This window comes from Paroedura picta, chromosome 18, assembly GCF_049243985.1.
Source record: "Paroedura picta isolate Pp20150507F chromosome 18, Ppicta_v3.0, whole genome shotgun sequence".
Lineage (NCBI taxonomy): Eukaryota > Metazoa > Chordata > Lepidosauria > Squamata > Gekkonidae > Paroedura > Paroedura picta.
Genome location: NC_135386.1, coordinates 6112122 through 6129821, shown reverse-complemented (window position 1 = coordinate 6129821; position 17700 = coordinate 6112122). Strand labels below are relative to the sequence as shown.

The 17700-nt window shown below is 45.9% G+C and overlaps 1 protein-coding gene across 4 annotated transcripts in view; it reads right to left on the bottom strand.

Moving 5' to 3' along the window:
* MYO5C (myosin VC) overlaps nt 1-17022 on the bottom strand; it is a 43603-nt gene extending 26581 nt beyond the window's left edge. For all 4 annotated transcript variants that reach the window (XM_077318091.1, XM_077318092.1, XM_077318093.1 and 1 more), the window contains exons 1-11: nt 16840-17022; nt 9224-9334; nt 8484-8649; nt 8244-8388; nt 7082-7238; nt 6249-6392; nt 6075-6156; nt 4916-5023; nt 3164-3270; nt 1901-2166; nt 643-724 (exon numbers count right to left, since the gene is read on the bottom strand). In XM_077318091.1, the coding sequence (XP_077174206.1) occupies nt 643-724; nt 1901-2166; nt 3164-3270; nt 4916-5023; nt 6075-6156; nt 6249-6392; nt 7082-7238; nt 8244-8388; nt 8484-8649; nt 9224-9334; nt 16840-16866 (1395 nt within the window). In that variant the 5' untranslated portion in view covers nt 16867-17022. The remainder of the gene's footprint in view (nt 1-642; nt 725-1900; nt 2167-3163; nt 3271-4915; nt 5024-6074; nt 6157-6248; nt 6393-7081; nt 7239-8243; nt 8389-8483; nt 8650-9223; nt 9335-16839) is intronic.
* Between the last annotated feature and the right edge of the window lie 678 nt (nt 17023-17700).

The window sequence follows — 17700 nt, the reverse complement described above, 5'->3', positions numbered from 1 at the left end:
CTAACAAGTACTGAGAACCCTTGTTGGGTCTGGGTCAAAAGGTGGAATTATCCATTTAGAAGAAGGAGCAGAACTGGGTTTTTTTTATACCCTGCTTTTTACAGCCAGGAGTCTCATAGCGCCTTCCCGTCCTCTCCCTACTACAGACACCCTATGAAGCAGGTGGGAGTGAGAGAGCTCTGGGAGAACTGTAACTGGCCCAAGGTCACCAGCTGGCTGCAGGTGGAAGAGGAGTGGAGAATCAAGCTTGGTTCTCCAAGTTAGAGGCCACTGCTCTTAGCCACTACAGCAGGGGTAGTCAAACTGCGGCAGTTTGACTACCCCTGCACTCCAGCATGCTGGCTCTGCAACTAATAAACAAACAGCATGGCTGAATGTTTTGAGTTTCAAGGTGGGTATTAACATTTGAGGCTTGTCAGTGAATCATGAATCAGTTAGTCATGTCAATGGGTCACTTTGGTAAAGTCTAAGGATTCTACTCATTGGTTCCTGGGCAATCAGGCACCTGAGAATTTTCCCCCCAGTCCTGCAGTATAGAAAATTTACACAGAAACAAAGCTTTACAAACCTGAACATTAATTTCCCAAGACAGGCGCTGCGAATACTAGTCAAAATGAATAACATCATTAAAAAATGTCGTACCAGGTTAAACTGCTGCTGCAATTTTTCATTGGCGTAATTGATGCAAAATTGTTCAAAGCTATTCACATCAAACGTTTCAAAACTGAAATAAATGATTGGAAATGTGATGATTAGGTTATTATTATTATATTTACAGACCGCCCCTCTTCCCAAGGAGGCTTGGGTGGTTCATGACATAAAACGTTCATAGTCAGAATTCAAAACAGAATTAAAACTCCCCACCCAATATATATTCTCCTGCCACTACCCAGAAGGATGACAGGAAATGAGAAGTTGGGGGGGGGGTTCCTTGTACCTGTAGATAAGGTCGGTAACCTTAGCTACATCCAAGTGAAAGGAGGATGGGTTGCATTGTTTTTTTCTCTTTAACTATATATAAGAGCCTCTTGTGGTGCAGAGTGGTAAGGCAGCCGTCTGAAAGCTTTGCCCATGAGGCTGGGAGTTCGATCCCAGCAGCCGGCTCAAGGTCGACTCAGCCTTCCATCCTTCCGAGGTCGGTAAAATGAGGACCCAGCTTGCTGCTGGGGGGTAAACGGTAATGACTGGGGAAGGCACTGGCAAACCACCCCGTATTGAGCCTGCCAAGAAAACGCTAGAGGGCGTCACCCCAAGGGTCAGACATGACTCGGTGCTTGCACAGGGGGATACCTTTACCTTTACCTTTTAACTATATATAATATGTGGCTAGATGTGTAGGCTAGCATAAGCAAAAGGAAGCACTCAGCCTCCAGGGATTTCAACAGGAACACGTGTCAATTACATAAGGTCATGGGTCACTGAAGACATGATGAACAACATACATAGCACTCCCATGACCACAACCTTCACTTCGCAGTCGCAAGATCACTGAATACGGTATCAAGAGGCACAACCTGCAGGGTGAACATAAGTTCCGTTGGACAGAAGCACAATATTAAGAGAGGATGCGCACCGGTGGTTTGCTGGCAGGGACTCATGGGAATTGTAGTCCATGAACATCTGGAGGACCACAGGTTGACTACCCCTGCTCTAGATGTTCATGGACTACAATTCCCATGAGCCCTTGCCAGCATTTGCTGGCAAGGGCTCATGGGAATTGTAGTCCATGAACATCTGGAGGACCACAGGTTGACTACCCCTGCTCTATACAATATCCTTCACTATCTAATGAGTCCCTGTAATCAATTTTTCTAGTGCATCGGCAACAGAAAGGTGCATTTTAATCATTTCACGGAGCCTAAACGAAAAGCTCGTTTGCTTGATAAAATAACGAACCTACCCATAGATGTCCAAAACGCCAATAAAGGTGTGCTGCTTGCCAGAAAACTCGAGCGCCTTATTGATTCGCTCCACAATGAAATCAAAGAGATGAGAGTAGATCTTTTTGGCCAAAGCATCGCGCGCATTCAGAGCTTGAAGTTTCGTCATTGGTTTGATCACTGTCTCAGAGGTAGTGACTATTTTCCTGTGGCACAGCCACTGTGCGATTTTGTCGCTCTCTAGATTCAGAAGTTCACAAAATATATTAAGATGTTTATCGTCCAGCTGTGAAGAGCAAGAAAGAAACCGGGACAAGATTTGAGTCCAGTGGCGACAACCAGCTAAGTTTTATGCTGTGTCCTGTGCAATAACCATAAATGTAACAATAACCAAGATAACGAAGGGGGGGGGCAAGCATATGGAATGGCTAATTAACTTCCCCGTTATATGGAAATATATAAACTCATAATGAATAGCAAGTCGGCGTGTTTAATGGCAAAGAGCTAATTGAATTTTGTGAAGAACTGTAACAGTCGGATGCACATTTAGCAAAATCACCTTTGAAACACTGCTGTTTCAGTACAGTATGTCTTTTGAAGAAGATGGAAATCACTTTCATTTCAAAAAACCCTTTGCTAAAATTCGGAGCTGCCTTCAGGAACAGTGGCAACTTCCGTCCACTGGAAGCAAGTGGAGAATTAAGAGGACAGATGTTCTAGGACGGGCTATGGTGGAAATCTGGAATCTGTCCGTTCAATTTCAGAAATGTTTCCATGTTAGAGCTCATCTCCCCAGCGTGCAAAATGCCAAAAAAAAACTACAGGGTCCCTTGTTGGCCGAGTTGAAGGAGCACCAGGCTGCTTAAAAGAATGAGACTGATTGAGAGACAATAAATCCCAATTCTTATGTTTTTACCTGCTGATGCTCTTCTGCATTTCAAAAATCATTTAAGCCAAAGATCAAGCTGACTTGTACATATTTTGCATAAAAATGGTGGTAAGGAAACATTTCAAAATACGCAGATGCCCAAGTTCCAAGACCCTGCTTGTTTTCAACACTAACCAATCTCACAGGTTTGCCGCAAGGCTAAGGTGATCCTCTGGACACCTGAGGGAAAGGTAGCTGAACAAACATCAATAACCACGTTAGCCGAGGCCAGAAGGCCATATAAATCAAGAGCTGTCCAAATAAAAGCAGGCCTTTAACCGAAACGGAGGGGAAAAACAAGACTGGCCTTGCTGATGTTCACCGAGCCATAAAACATTTTGCTGGCATTCCTTACGCTAACTGATGATCTTTCATCGCTGACAGCTGCTATTTTCACGTTGCCTAAATGCAGGATGGCCGCCAGTATTCTAAACACATCCATCTGGAAGTCTTCCTTTAGACCTAAGAGGAAAACAAACAAACAAATCTCCCTGTCGACTAAAGTACTCAAGAATGGGAAGACAAACAGGTGTTAGGTCTTACATGACTAGGAAAGTAGCACCTTAGAGCAGGGGTAGTCAAACTGCGGCCCTCCAGATGTCCATGGACTACAATTCCCATGAGTTCCTGGCAGGGGGCTCCTGGGAATTGTAGTCCATGGATATCTGGAGGGCCACAGTTTTTTGACTACCCCTGCCTTAGAGATTACTAGAGAGTTTCAAGGGAGCAGCTTTCGAGAGTCAAAGCTCCCTTAGTCAGACGTGAGGGGAGTAAAAATGGAGATCTCTTAACTGCGTAAGTAATTCTAGAAGAATTCGATGGCCAACATGAAAACGAGTAAGTCCAAACTCCATGTAGATAGATTTAGGTGTTCAGCTGTGTGGGCCTGAAGCAACAGAACAAAGTTTGGGTCCAGCAGCACCTTTAAGACCAACAAGGTTTTACTCAAGGTAGAAGCTTTCGATACTTGGAATGAAACCATTGGTCTTGAAGAAGAAGAAGAAGAAGAAGAAGAAGAAGAAGAAGAAGAAGAAGAAGAAGAAGAAGAAGAAGAAGAAGAAGAAGAAGAAGAAGAAGAAGAAGAAGAAGAAGAGTTGGTTCTTATATGCCGCTTTTCCCTACCCGAAGGAGGCTCAAAGCAGCTTACAGTCACCTTCCCATTCCTCTCCTCACAACAGACACCCTGTGAGGTGGGTGAGGCTGAGAGAGCCCTGATATCACTGCTCGGTCAGAGCAGTTTTATCAGTGCCGTGGTGAGCCCAAGGTCACCCAGCTGGTTGCATGTGGAGGAGTGCAGAATCGAACCCGGCATGCCAGATTAGAAGTCCGCACTCCTAACCACGACACCAAACTGGCTCTGGACCAAAGTGCCACTGGACTCAAACCTTGTCCACGGAGTAGGGCTTAACCATTTTGTTTACAACCTTTGCCGACCTCTCTTATTTTCCTCTTTCCCACTAAACGTGAGCTTGACCCCGAGAAAGTTGTATTAATACTTTCAATTTGCATAGAACAGAGTTTCTCAGTGCAAATCCAGAGATGGGAGGGACGGTGTTTTCACGCCTGAATGGACAGGTAGCGCCCGCTTGCTCAACTGGAGTGTAAAAAACTGCCAGAGGGGATTTGCAGGAAAGATTTGGCACACTCAGGGAAGGTTACATTCCTGCTGCACTTCCTTGCAGTTGCCACTCTCTGTCCCTGGGAGGCTGGAAAACTAAATCAAATGCCCAATGCCAGCTGAAGTTGCCAAATTCCGCCGAAGCCAATATCATGGAAGGCCGCGCAGCAAATATAAGGTGACCAGATTGTCCCACTTTTGCAGGGACATCTGGGGGCACCTGGCAAATTGTACTTATGTTGCAAATAAATATATATATTACAATACTATTTTTGCATTCGATGTGTTCTGTGAAAAATTTTGTTGCTCCATATAGACCAAATTTTTAATCAAGAACCCCCCCGGTCTATAGTGTCCCGTTTTACCAATGTTAAAATCTGGTCACCGTAAGCAAATAGCTTATAACATCCAGTTAGTGGCTTTTTGTGCAACCCTTGTAATTTCTACCCATAATACACAAACAAAAGGTATTAAAGGACCAATAACTACCTAGCAGGGTGAACGTTCTCTGAGTCTCTATCATGTAGTCTCCGTCATTCACGCCTTCAATCACGGCATTTCCACCCATATTAGTGTAATGAAATTCTTCCGCGCTTCCTGGAGGTGACAAGCAAAACATGTGACAGGAAGCTCCAGGGATTCAGTTCAAAACAGCCTGCTATAAGTAATCAAATACTGTGGCTATGTGTGAAAACAACTGAGTCGCAGAACATCTTAAAAACGAATAAATGTGTTTTTTCCGGGCAAGCAACAACTGTAACTAGGAGAAAATTGTTTTTCAAATGAAATATAAGTTCCATTTTACTTTATTATTGTTCTTTTTGCTGTCAAGTCACAGCCAATATATGGCCACTCTATAGGGTTTTCAAGGCATTCAGAGTTGGTTTGCCATTGCTTGCCTCTCTGTTGTTTCCTCAAAGAGGTTCTTGGTGAAGACTATGGTAATTCCTTAGAGACTAAAGTTCTTCTGGCATGTGTGCCATGTCCTAGTTATAGGATACTTGACTGGTATCTTGGTTGAGGTCCATAGACAGCTCTTCTGCAAGTGCAATCCAAACTTCCAGGATATATGGCCTTGCAGAGAGTTCAGTACCTCCTCATCTAAGCTGGCACAGAAAATACCTGATGCTGATAGCTGGACCTTTAAAGGTGTTTTGCTCTTTCAGTAAAATGAAAGATCCTATAAGTTTTAATCTTAGTAAAATAGCTCATAATGTCAGTTTTTATGATATATGGCCCAGGACTGTTTGTTGTTCAGGTAGAACAAAAAAGCAATTCCAATCTTTTGAATTGTTCAGGACTCTTAATCTCTTTTGCCTCTACAATGAATCCAGAGATTGGACTGATATATCCTATTTTATATTATTTGTTTTCCATACTAGCTGCTGATATTTATTATTGTTGATTTTTTTCTGAGCACCTGAGACAGGAGAATTAATAAACATATGTCTATAACTAATCCCCTCAGTTCGGGGCTGATGCCTATCTCATAAAGGTAGGATTTAAACTGTTGATGATTATTTCTTCTGTAGTTATTCTGTTTTATTTGTACTGTACATTTTGTTTCATGCAATCTGCTGTTTGCCATACTATTTATAAGCAAGCAAAGAATCAAGAGATTAAATAAACTAATCTTTTTGAGACATACCCAGTTTAAGATGTTTAAATTCCGGTCTGTGAGCAGAAGCACACAACTGGTAAAATATATGGTAATTTCTTTCATTCTCAGACTGCAAGTGAAAGAAGGGAACAAATTAATTAATTACGAACACTATATGCTGTAGAACTAAACAACATGACCGTATCTGAACTGCTTACTAACCTGGAAGACGACTCTGGATTTCTCAAGCAGGTATGTTCTCATATTTGCCCCGATGATCTGGTACCTCTTGTCAAAACTGATTTCTGTGTATTTTCCAAAACGACTGCTGTTGTCGTTGCGTGTGGTTTTAGCATTACCGACAGCCTGTAAAATTAATTATGTTAATGCATGTGCATGAATATATCTCATTTTACAAAATAATGATTAATGGATGTGCTCTATTCAGGAATGATCAGCTTTGGGCTACCCAAACGTGTAAGCTGGATGTGATATTAGAAGGCCAAAATCTGACAGTCGGCCAAACGCTTTAAAAGCTTCTATGAGATCCAGACACCTCAGTTACGCTTGGTAGCATCCAAAATGTCTCTGAATCTTTCACTGAACTCAGCATAGATGTGAGCGGAATCTTTCTGTAATATGCAATTTATTTATTTATTTTTAAATTTATATCCTGCCTCCTGACAATGTCGACTTGAAGCAGCTTACAGTAAAACAATAAAACATTTATAGTACATTTCAATAGTTAAAACAATGCCCAACCCACAATTAAAACAACATCCACATCTAAACTTCATCAAAAGCATCCCCAGCTGCTTTTGGATGCACCTTTAGGCTCTGTAGCCTGCACTGAACTAGGGTGAATCCCAGGGGCTAAAAGCCTCTCTGATTCAGAAATCTATTGAAAAATGGGTGAATTTCCAATTTTAGGCAGCTGTGCAATCAATGAATCAGTTTTTTTTTAACCTGTTCTGAATACCATATAGGTAGAAGTACTCTGCAAATTAGAACGGATTGATTCAACCAAGGAATAGGTAGACTTTTTCATTGCTTACCTCTGTTATGGGGTTAGAGGCCAAAACTTTATCCTCGACTTGTGCATTGCTGCTTGATCTGCTAACTGTTGCAAAGTACCTCATGGCATATCTAGCAGAAACCGTTTTCCCTGCTCCAGATTCTCCACTGACTATAATAGATTGGTTCTTGTTGTTCCTAAATCAAGAGGGTGAGGTGTTACTCAAATCATTGTATAATTTGAAAACCAGGTTTCTGTATAAATCTGCCTCGCTGAAATGTTATAGCCACTGTGGTCTGGGGTGCACTATAGTAAAACCTAGTCCAATTTTGACTGCAAACTGTTATCAGTTTTCTATTACTTTAACGGACACGGTTTTCCCCAAAGTATACTTTGTAGTTTTGTGAGGGCACTGAGAATTCTCTGCTAGAACTCGCCTTGTACAGATAAATGACAGAGAGCCATTCATGACTCCTGCTTCCTCCAAGAGCACCGCCGGGCTCAAAGAATGTTTTTAATAATCTTTGAACAGCTTTCTATGAAGCAGCAAAGCTGCCTGTTTGAGAGCTAAACCGTAACTGAAGGGGAACAAAGTCTGAGTCCAGGGGCACTGGAGGGAGTTTTCTGTATCCTGCAGTTTTTGAGAAAAGCAGGCTTGCTCCAGACAAGTGCAAAAGAAAGCAGCAGGTTTTAGATTATAGGGATCACCGCTCTGCCTACACCCCTCAAAGAGCCTTACGCTCCACCAGTTCCAACTTCCTGCTGATCCCTGGCTCCAGGGATGCCCACTTGACCTCAATCAGGGCCAGAACTTTCTCCATCCCGGCCCCCACCTGGTGGAACGAGCTCCTAGAAGAGATCAGGGCCCTGACAGAACTCAAACAGTTCCGCAAGGCCTGCAAAAGGGAGCTCCTCCACCAGGCATTTGGTTGAGGTCTAACAGTCCCACCGCTTCCAATTGGCCCCCCTCAGCCTCCTTCCTACAACCATCACTGCAGACTCGCCCACCCACCGGGCCATCAGTAAGAGCTGATTTATTGTTATAACATTACTGTTCATAATGTTATAGTTATTATTGTATTATTGAGTTATTCGTACTGTTCCAGTTTGATGTAAACCTCCCTGAGCCTTCGGGGGGGGGGCGGTATATAAATATAATAAATAAATACTTAAAACATCGTGTGAAATACTCCATCTCCCACCTGGCCATCTGCTTGTAGGCTTCTTCAGCCACGGCAAAGATGTGTGGGTCTATATCTCCCATGTTCTGGCCGCTGTAGGCGTGGATAATGGCGTCTCCGTAAATCGGCAACTGCTTGTAGGGGTTTATAGCGACCAAAATAATCCCTGGGGTGTGGGGGGGGAGGCACATAACAGAACTGAGAGTCGTATTACATACCCTTTTTCCATAACAGAGATGGTGAGCATGAACTTTTACTTACCACTGTAGGTATAAATGAGCTTGGACTCCACAAAGCGAACTCTGAGATTGTGTAGGACGGCAGGCTCGTGAAGGTAGCTAAGTGCCGTGAGGTCGTTTTCGCCGACAAGGATATCTGGGTTTCGCAAAGGGGGCAAAGCGCTGGGATCAACTGGAAAACGCAATTCCTGTCAACACACGACTGAAGTAAGCCGACAAAACATGGTACAGGCTCTGCGGTCAATCAAGAGACTTTCTCAGAGCAAGCCTTTGTGATGTCAAGTGCAAATAAGAACTATCCCTGCAAAGTGTAGACCGGGGTGCGTGACCTTTTTGAGCCGGCAGGCCAATTTGGAATTTGGGCACAGGGTGGTGGGCGCAACCACAAAATGGCTGCCACAGGAGGCGTGTCTAAATCACAGGTATGGTTACATATAACAAAACTCCTCAGTATTTCAGGCAGAAGACCTGCTTAATGGGAAGTCTTTGGTAATTATTATGTTGTTTAAACAAGTTTTCTTGCTTACACAATGATTACCTTCAGTCACACAATGAAGGTCCTTGTGCTGCTAAAGGGATTTTGTTTTTAAATATCTGCATGGCCGATTAGACCCCTATCCCCACTCACTTTCTAAAAGCACTGGCCTGGCACCAGGGGGAAAGTCAGTGGGCACCACGTTGGGGATCCTGGTGTAGACCCTAAAAAGTATAACCGTAGGTGGTGTTACAGCCTTCTGAACACAGTTAAAAACTTCCCCTTACCACACCATCTTCTAGCTGCAGGTGAAGGACGTGGTCGCCAGGTTTATAGTTTGTTGTGATTTCTGCAGACTGCCAGACTTCTTCGGGATCAGGGATCCAAACTCTGTTGTACTAGGGAAAGGGAACAAAAACACAATGCGCTTCAATCGGTAGCATTTTGTACAGGTTAACTGGCAAGCTGATGATTATCCAGTAGAAGTAAAAGATTATTGTGTTAGCCATGGGTCATAGTGATTATACAAAATCTATACATAACAGTTCCGCAGGGCCTGCAAAAGGGGGTTCGTCCATCAGGCATTTGGTTGAAGGCAACCAGAAACCCAGCTTCCCATTGGCCCCCAAGCCTCCCTCCGATGACAATTACTACAGATCTGCCCATCCCACTGGGTCTTCACTACGAGTTGATTAATGTTTCCCCCGGTATTCTAACGTTTTACAATGTTATTTATTATCACTATATTGTTGTTATTGTTATTGCCACATTATTACAAACTGAGTTATTTGTATCATTCCTGTTTCATGTAAACTGCCCTGAGCCCTCGGGGAGGGGCGGTGAATGAATGAATGAATGAATGAATGAATGAATGAATGAATGAAGGAAGGAAGGAAGGAAGGAAGGAAGGAAGGAAGGAAGGAAGGAAGGAAGGAAGGAAGGAAGGAAGGAAGGAATACGATCATGTCCACCCCCTCCCAATGGCAAAATAAGTATAAAAACATTGAAGCGAAAACAAAAGTAAAACAGAATGAAACTATTCGCGTGTAGCAGAGCAAAGCCGATGAGCATCTAATCCCTCTCTTTGAACACATTTCAATAGTGGAAGAGAGGCATCCTGTACAAATTATTATTCAATTATCCTGACATTCTCTTTTCTTGACGCTCAGGTGCTCCTATTTCTGCTGGTGGTCTTCTCTTTCCCTTTATGTAACCAATTGGCTAGTTCCCACAGAGTCACTCACAGGCTCAGGAACAAATCCTTCACAAGGCGTATTCAGCCTGTGCCACATGATGAGAAGCCAGCCGGAAATTATTTCTTTTCCTGCCAGCTGCTAAGTTGGAGCCAAGAATGTATCAGTGCTTTGTTGCAGAAGGTCCGAGATGTTCAAAGCAGCAATGCAACCCAGAGTCTATTGTAATTTTGGTAATTTAATTTCTCTTTTAAAATAATTCCTGTTTAATATCATTTGAAATCCCCTACTTTTTACGGCTTTTTACTGCTTGACAATATTTTACAATAAGTACAGTGTTGTTCTGGGTTTTTAAGCCTTTTTGTACCTGGCTAGGAGCCATATATAAATAAATCTAAACAACAGCAGCTCCCGACAGAGCGGTTTCTCAGTGGAACAGGCTTCCTTGGGAGGTGGTGGCTTCTCCATCTTTGGAGATTTATAAACAGAGGCTGGAGAGCCATCTGACAGAGAGGCTGATTCTGTGAAGGCTCAAGGGGGTGGCAGGTGACAGTAGATGAGCGATTGGGATGTGAGTGTCCTGCATAGTGCAGGGGGGTTAGACTAGATGACCCAGGAGGTCCCTCCAACTCTATTGTTCTATGATTCCGCTGTGGACTTGCGAAGCCTCAGTGGAGCCGATCCAGGTCGAAGGGGGAGGGGAGACAGGATGTTAGTGCAGGATGCTAGGCTAGATGAACCACTGGTGTGACTCAACAGGGCTCTTTGTATGTTCTTATGAAGGCCTCAACCTCTCTGCCCTGTTGTTGGCCCTCCAGAGGAACGGGCAGGCCACTGTCTGAGACAGAGTGCTGGACTAGATGGACCACCGGTTTGAAACAGCAGGGCCCTTCTCATGTTCTTATGAAGGCATCAGGCTCTATGTCCTATCGGTGGCCCTCCAGAGGAACTGGCTGGCCGCTGTGTGAGACCAGATCCTGGACTAGATGGACCTTTGGTCTGGCCTTGCAGGGCTCTTCTGATGTTATTCTATTTTTATTCGCTATCAAGTGAGAAGCTGCTCAGTGCCAACTATGGAAACCTATTCCTGCCCAACACTGAAATGAATGTGTACATTCTTGCACATGTTTGCACTGATGCCTCTGCACACAGAAGGCACTCTCTGGCCCGGGGCAGGGAAGTATAAAGGGAGTGACTGTATTCTACCTCTGTATGCATCCAGACTTTGTCACATAATTCTTTTACCTAAATATTATTCTAACGAGGTCTAGTCATAAAACAGATTATTTTCGGTACCTCCATTGGTAAATCTAAGGAGCCACCTTCCGATATGTGAACCCTGCCTTACAAGTAAACATGCAGAGTTTACTTTCATATTGCGTTACACCCAACTTACCCCTTCCCCACCCCAAGCTGGGTAGTTCCTTGAGTCAGCTAGGAAATAATCATAGAATCATAGAATCATAGAGTTGTAAGGGGCCATTCAGGCCATCTAGTCCAACCCCCTGCTCATAAAATCATAGAATCACAGAATCATAGAATTGGAAGGGGCCATACAGGCCATCTAGTCCAACCCCCTGCTCAACGCAAGATCAGCCCAAAGCATCCTAAAGCATCCAAGAGAAGTGTGTATCCAGCCTTTGCTTGAAGACTGCCAGTGAGGGGGAGCTCACCACCTCCTTAGGCAGCCTATTCCACTGCTGAACTACTCTGACTGTGATTTTTTTTTTCTGATATCTAGCCTATATTGTTGTACTTGTAGTTTAAACCCATTACTGCGTGTCCTCTCCTCTGCAGCCAATGGAAACAGCATCCTGCCCTCCTCCAAGTGACAACCTTTCAAATACTTAAAGAGGGCTATCATGTCCCCTCTCAACCTCCATTTCTCCAGGCTGAACTTTCCCAAGTCCCTCAACAATAATTGTAGTCGATCAAAAAAATTCAATTTAAATGATGCCAACACATTATAGCGTGGCTGTATGGTGCTTCTATAGAACCTCACAAACACTGTGTAAATAAATAAACAGAAAGATAAATAAATGGATAAGTACTCGTGAAAAAAATGAACAATCCACAGGGCATCTACAAAGGAATTTAATCTTTTCTCATTAATCTTTCCAGTTTGTGGCAAAAAATGCTTTATAATTGTATCTTTATTGTGAAAAATTTGTACAAAAGGCACAATCACATAAAGCCTCCCACAAAAACAAGTCAGCAGGGTACCAGTCTTATAAAAATTTTATTTACTTCATTTGTACTGCTTTTTCTCCTCGGCTAGGACCCAAAACAGCTCAAATCATTCTTGCCTCCTCCATTTCATCCTCACAACAACCCTGAGAGGTAGGCTATGTTGAGAGAGTGTGATAAGCCCAAGGTTGCCCAGCCAGCTTCATGGCAGAGCGGAGATTCGAACTTGGGTCTCCTGAATCCTGATGCAAAGGTCTAAGAGAGCCAGTTTGGTGTAGTGGTTAGGAGTGCGGACTTCTAATCTGGCAAGCCAGGTTCGATTCTGCACTCCCCCACATGCAGCCAGCTGGGTGACCTTGGGCTCGCCACGGCACTGATAAAACTGTTCTGACCGGGCAGTGATATCAGGGCTCTCTCAGCCTCACCCACCCCACAGGGTGTCTGTTGTGGAGGGAGGAAAGGGAAGGCGACTGTAAGCCGCTTTGAGCCTCCTTCGGGTAGGGAAAAGGGGCATATAAGAACCAACTCTTCTTCTACTTCTTCTTCTAAGCACCACATCATACGGATAAACATAAAAATAAAACGCAAACATCATTGTCACCTCAAAAAATACGCACAAAAGACAACGGAAATGCCAGGCATCATTTTTCCCCCTTGCTGAGTTTGTAGTAGGTATCGCTATCACTATTTGAAGGTTCTGTTTGTCCCGTCTCAGTTTAACATACAATATAAAGGAACCGAAGGTTTTAGCCTTTGAAGTTGTAACTCAACAGTAAGTCCATTGTAACCAGCAAAAGCAACATGGGACAAAAGAGACAATTCTGTTTCTCCCAAGGGTGGAATTAACCATAGGGTTCCCACCCCCCCACCCCTTGCCATGTTAATGCGGGAGACAGAGAGCACTTAAAGAATCTACAGAAAGGAGGGCAATGCTTTTTCCTTCACCCTCCAAATGCCCATGCCAGCTCTTCTTCGTTTTTTGATGCCAGGATCCAGACCTGAAAGTCATTTCTATTGGATGAAAAACAGCTGGAAGGTGCCTGCAGATATGCACAGGAAGCCCCGGGAGGAGTTAAAAAAGCCTCCCCAGTCCCTAATTCTCTATTGCAGGGGTAGTCAAACTGCGGCCCTCCAGATGTCCATGGACTACAATTCCCATGAGCCCCTGCCAGCGAATGCTGGCAGGGGCTCATGGGAATTGTAGTCCATGGACATCTGGAGGACCTCAGTTTGACTACCCCTGCTCTATTGCCAGTGTCTCCCTGCATCCTCATTACCTTGGCAGACACTGATTCTGAAAAAGCTCTACAGGGTGGCCCAACTAGCTCTCCAGATGTCCATGGACTACAGTTACCATGAGCCCTTGCCAGCACCATGGGGCTCATGGTATTTGTAGTCCATGGACATCTGGAGAGCCCTAGTTGGGCCACCCCGGTCTATGACATAATTTATAGAAGACATTTAGCCACAATTTCCACTCGAGCTTTATAACCTGGTCTGTTCAGATCACGGAAGCTAAGCCGGGTTGGCCCTGCTTAATGTTTGGATGGGAGACCACTCAGTAAGCCCAGGATCATTAGACAGAGGCAGACAATGGCAAATCGCCATGAGTGGACTGTGATGTGACAGCATTTACCACTCCCTATAGCTCCTGCAAGAGTATGGCCTGGGGCTAATTCATACAGGGCTCCTCTGGGGAAGTTCTAGTTGCAGGGGTACAGATTGCAGGGCAAGGTACAACCGGTGAAGCAGCAACGTGCCTATTCTAAGCAAGCATCTCGGGTGTTTTCTTCTGGATGAGAGGAGGAAACAGGAAATCTTGGTCTGGGGGACTGTGGCAATTTCTCAGCAGCCCTGATTTCATGTTGAGCAATGTCTTGAAATCAGATCTTCTCTGGACCACACAAGATGCAATTCCGTTGAGCGGCTCCTATCTCTCTGTGCATCCGTTAGGAACACTTATCATGTCATATGCATATATAATAATATTCTTCAGATAAGTCCATTAACAATACTCTGTGGGAACAAGTTCCACAAGGACTTTTAATGGGAAAAAGCAGTGTCTGGTGTACGGAGGAGGAGGATGAGTAATGCTGGGCTTGCGTACCCTGTTTTTAATGACAACGTTTTACTACAATCGCCTTCCCTTCCTCTCCCCATAGCAGACTCCCTGTGAGGTAGGTGAGGCTGAGAGAGCTTTGAGAAGATTGTGACTGGCCCAAGCTCACCCAGCTGCCTGCATGTGGAAGAAGGGGGGGGATTAAACCCAGTTCTCCAGATTAGAGACTGCCGCTCTTAACCACTACATCAAGTAGAAGAGCAGACTGCAGAAGGCAGCAAGAAGACAATTATTTAGGGTAGTGAAGTTGGCATCTTCTCTCCTGCCAAGTGTCACTCCTTGTCTGTCTACAGATTTCTACTCTTAGGGCAATTTCCCCTTCCTTCTTGGAAGTGCCACACTCAGCCTCACCCTCCTTCTCAGCTACAGATGTAAGGTCATGGTTGGGAATGGCTAATAGAGAAGAAGAAGAGTTAGTTCTTATATGCTGCTTTTCTGTACCCAAAGGAGTCTCAAAGCGACTTACATTCGCCTTCCCTTTCCTCTCCCCACAACAGACACCCTGTGAGGTGGGTGAGGCTGAGAGCGCCCTGATATCACTGCTCAGTCAGAACAGCTTTATCAGTGCTGTGGCAAGCCCAAAGTCACCCAGCTGGCTGCATGAGAAGCGGGCAATCAAACCCAGTCTGCACTCCTCACCACTACACCAAGCTGGCTCTAGAGAAGGATGTCACTCTGGTGAGGATGACTCGGAGGGTCTCCAAAACTCTTCTATCTAAAGATTTCTGCTACTGCCCCACTCAGCAGCAAAAGCTGTGCCAGGTGCAGGTGTCACTTCATCTAGGGCTCCAGAGTAACATTATCAGGGAGAAAGAAAAATTAATCTGGCAGAAATATTTTATAGTATTGGCTGAGAGTGCTGCCAAACAGTTATTGACCGACAACTCAAGTGTCCAAACAATAGACAAAGATGGAGTAATTATTGAGGGTGAAACCCAGTTACAATAGGCATGAGTTAGTTTTGAGAAATACGTAAGAGGATGATGTGATAGGGAAAAAGGGAGTGCTCTGGACTGTGAGAAAACACACTGAATCGGCTGCTTTTTGTAGGAGGGTTTCTTTGCCTTTATTTGCACTCTGCTAGCTTAGTGGTCTTAGGAGACAGGCTGGGACGGGCAGCCGTGAAGGAGCTAGAAAAGATCCTTAAGCGTAAGGACATGTTGCTGGCAACCAAGATCAAATTAATTCATGCCTTATGGGAGTATGGCAGTACAGAACTCCTACAATAAATAAATAGTATTCCCCATTACTAACTATGGGTGTGAAAATTGGACAATGAAGAAAGCCGAGAGGAACAAAATGGGTTCATTTTAAATTTGGTGCTGGAGGAGAGTGCTGGATACCGTGGAATGTTCAGAAGACAAGTAAGTGTGTTCTAGAGCAGGGGTAGTCAACCTGTGGTCCTCCAGATGTCCATGGACTACAATTCCCATGAGCACCTGCCAGCGTTTGCTGTAAACTTTAGGATCGCACCATTTGTTTCCCCAAAGCGAGGCATCAGCCTGCATCTGAAGGGACTTGTCTTTCAGAGGCAGGACCTTTCTTTCCTTCCTTCCTTCCTTTCTCTTTCTCTCTCTCCCTCCCTTCATGCCATTATGTCTCACCCCATGACGGGAATCATAAAACTTAATTTTAATGTCATGCGGGGTTGCCAAGAGATAGGACGCCAGGGGCCTGGTCGCTTAGGGGCCCTTCCTTCCCAAATGCTCTTTGACTTTAAGCCATCATAAGCCACTCTCTCCCTTCCCAGGGGGGGAATCTTCCACGTTCCTTCCTTCTACATTGCATGTTGAGTCGCCAGTCGACAGGATGCCAGGCACCCGGGAGCCCTTTCGGGAGACCCTGAGGGGGCTGCGGGACTTTCCCAGGCGGCCACCTTGGAGGGCTGCGTGCCATTCCTTCCTTCCTTCCTTCCTTCCTTTAGCCCTGAATCCTATTCTCCCTCCTTAGCCCTTCCTTCCTTCCTCCTTCCTTCCTCCCTCCCCTCCCTTAGCCCTGAGTCCTAGTTTCCTTCCTTAGCCCTCGTGTTCTCCTTCCTTCCTTCCCTTAGCCCTAAGTCCTATTCTCCCTCCTTAGCCCTGAGTCCTATTCTCCTTCCTTCCTTCCTTCCTCCCTCCCTCCCAAGAGCGAGGAGCCTCCGTCTGGAGGAAGCGCAGGTGCCTCGGTCGGTCTGAGGCAGCAGCGCGAAACTGGGGGCAGTGCGCGTGCACACGAACGCCGCCCCCCCCCCCAAAAAAGCGACAGTCCCTGAGGCGCCCACCAGCCCCCCCGGGGAGGCCGAGCGGGGCTCTCCTTGCCCGGCGCTCCATATGGCGGGAAGCGCCCTGAGGCGACGCCGGCGCGCCCCCCTCCCCTCCCCTCCCCTCCCCCCTCCGCTCCCGCGCCCCGATCCCGCCGCGGCTACCTGCGTGTAGAGCTCGACCAGCGCCATCGCGGTGCCCGAGGCGAGGCTGACTGACGGACTGAGTGACTGACAGGCCGGCCGGGCGGCCGCTTCTCGGGAGGCGGGGCGGCTGCCCGTCGCGAGCGCCACGTTCGTCGGCCTTCCTTGCGCCTGCTCGCGAGGCCGCTCCCCGCTCCGGGGCTGGGCCGGCAGGTGCCGCTTCCTCCCGGACTTCCCCCAACCTGTGGCCCTCCAGATGTTCGTGGACTACAGTTCCCATGAGCCCCTGCCAGCAAATGGGAATTGTAGTCCATGGACATCTGGAGGGCCACAGGTTGGTGCTGGCAGGGGCTCATGGGGATTGTAGTCCATGGACATCTGGAGGACCACAGGTTGATGCTGGCAGGGGCTCATGGGGATTGTAGTCCATGGACATCTGGAGGACCACAGGTTGATGCTGGCAGGGGCTCATGGGGATTGTAGTCCATGAACATCTGGAGGACCACAGGTTGACTCCCCCTGCCCCAAGGGACTCAGTCCAGGAGGGGAGAGCAGGCAAGGGAGAAGGGCGCCTGCCCAGGTTTGGGGAAGCAAGAGACGGCTTCAAACAAGGGGTCCCTGGACAGATCTCGGTGGGAAAGACAGCTGCTCACTAGGAATATTACTAAACTTCCAAACCCCCAGCCGCCTTGAGCCCTCTGGGGAATGGTGGGGTCAACATCTAATGAAAAATAATAATAAAAGGGTGGAGTGAAAGTCGAAATCGGAATTTAGATAAAAGAGGATGTTGACACCAGTTTTTTTTTTTTAAAGGGTCCAAAAAAAGAGGACACGGGCTAAAAGGGCATGTGCCCTGTAAAAAGAGGGAAACGGGTAACCCTA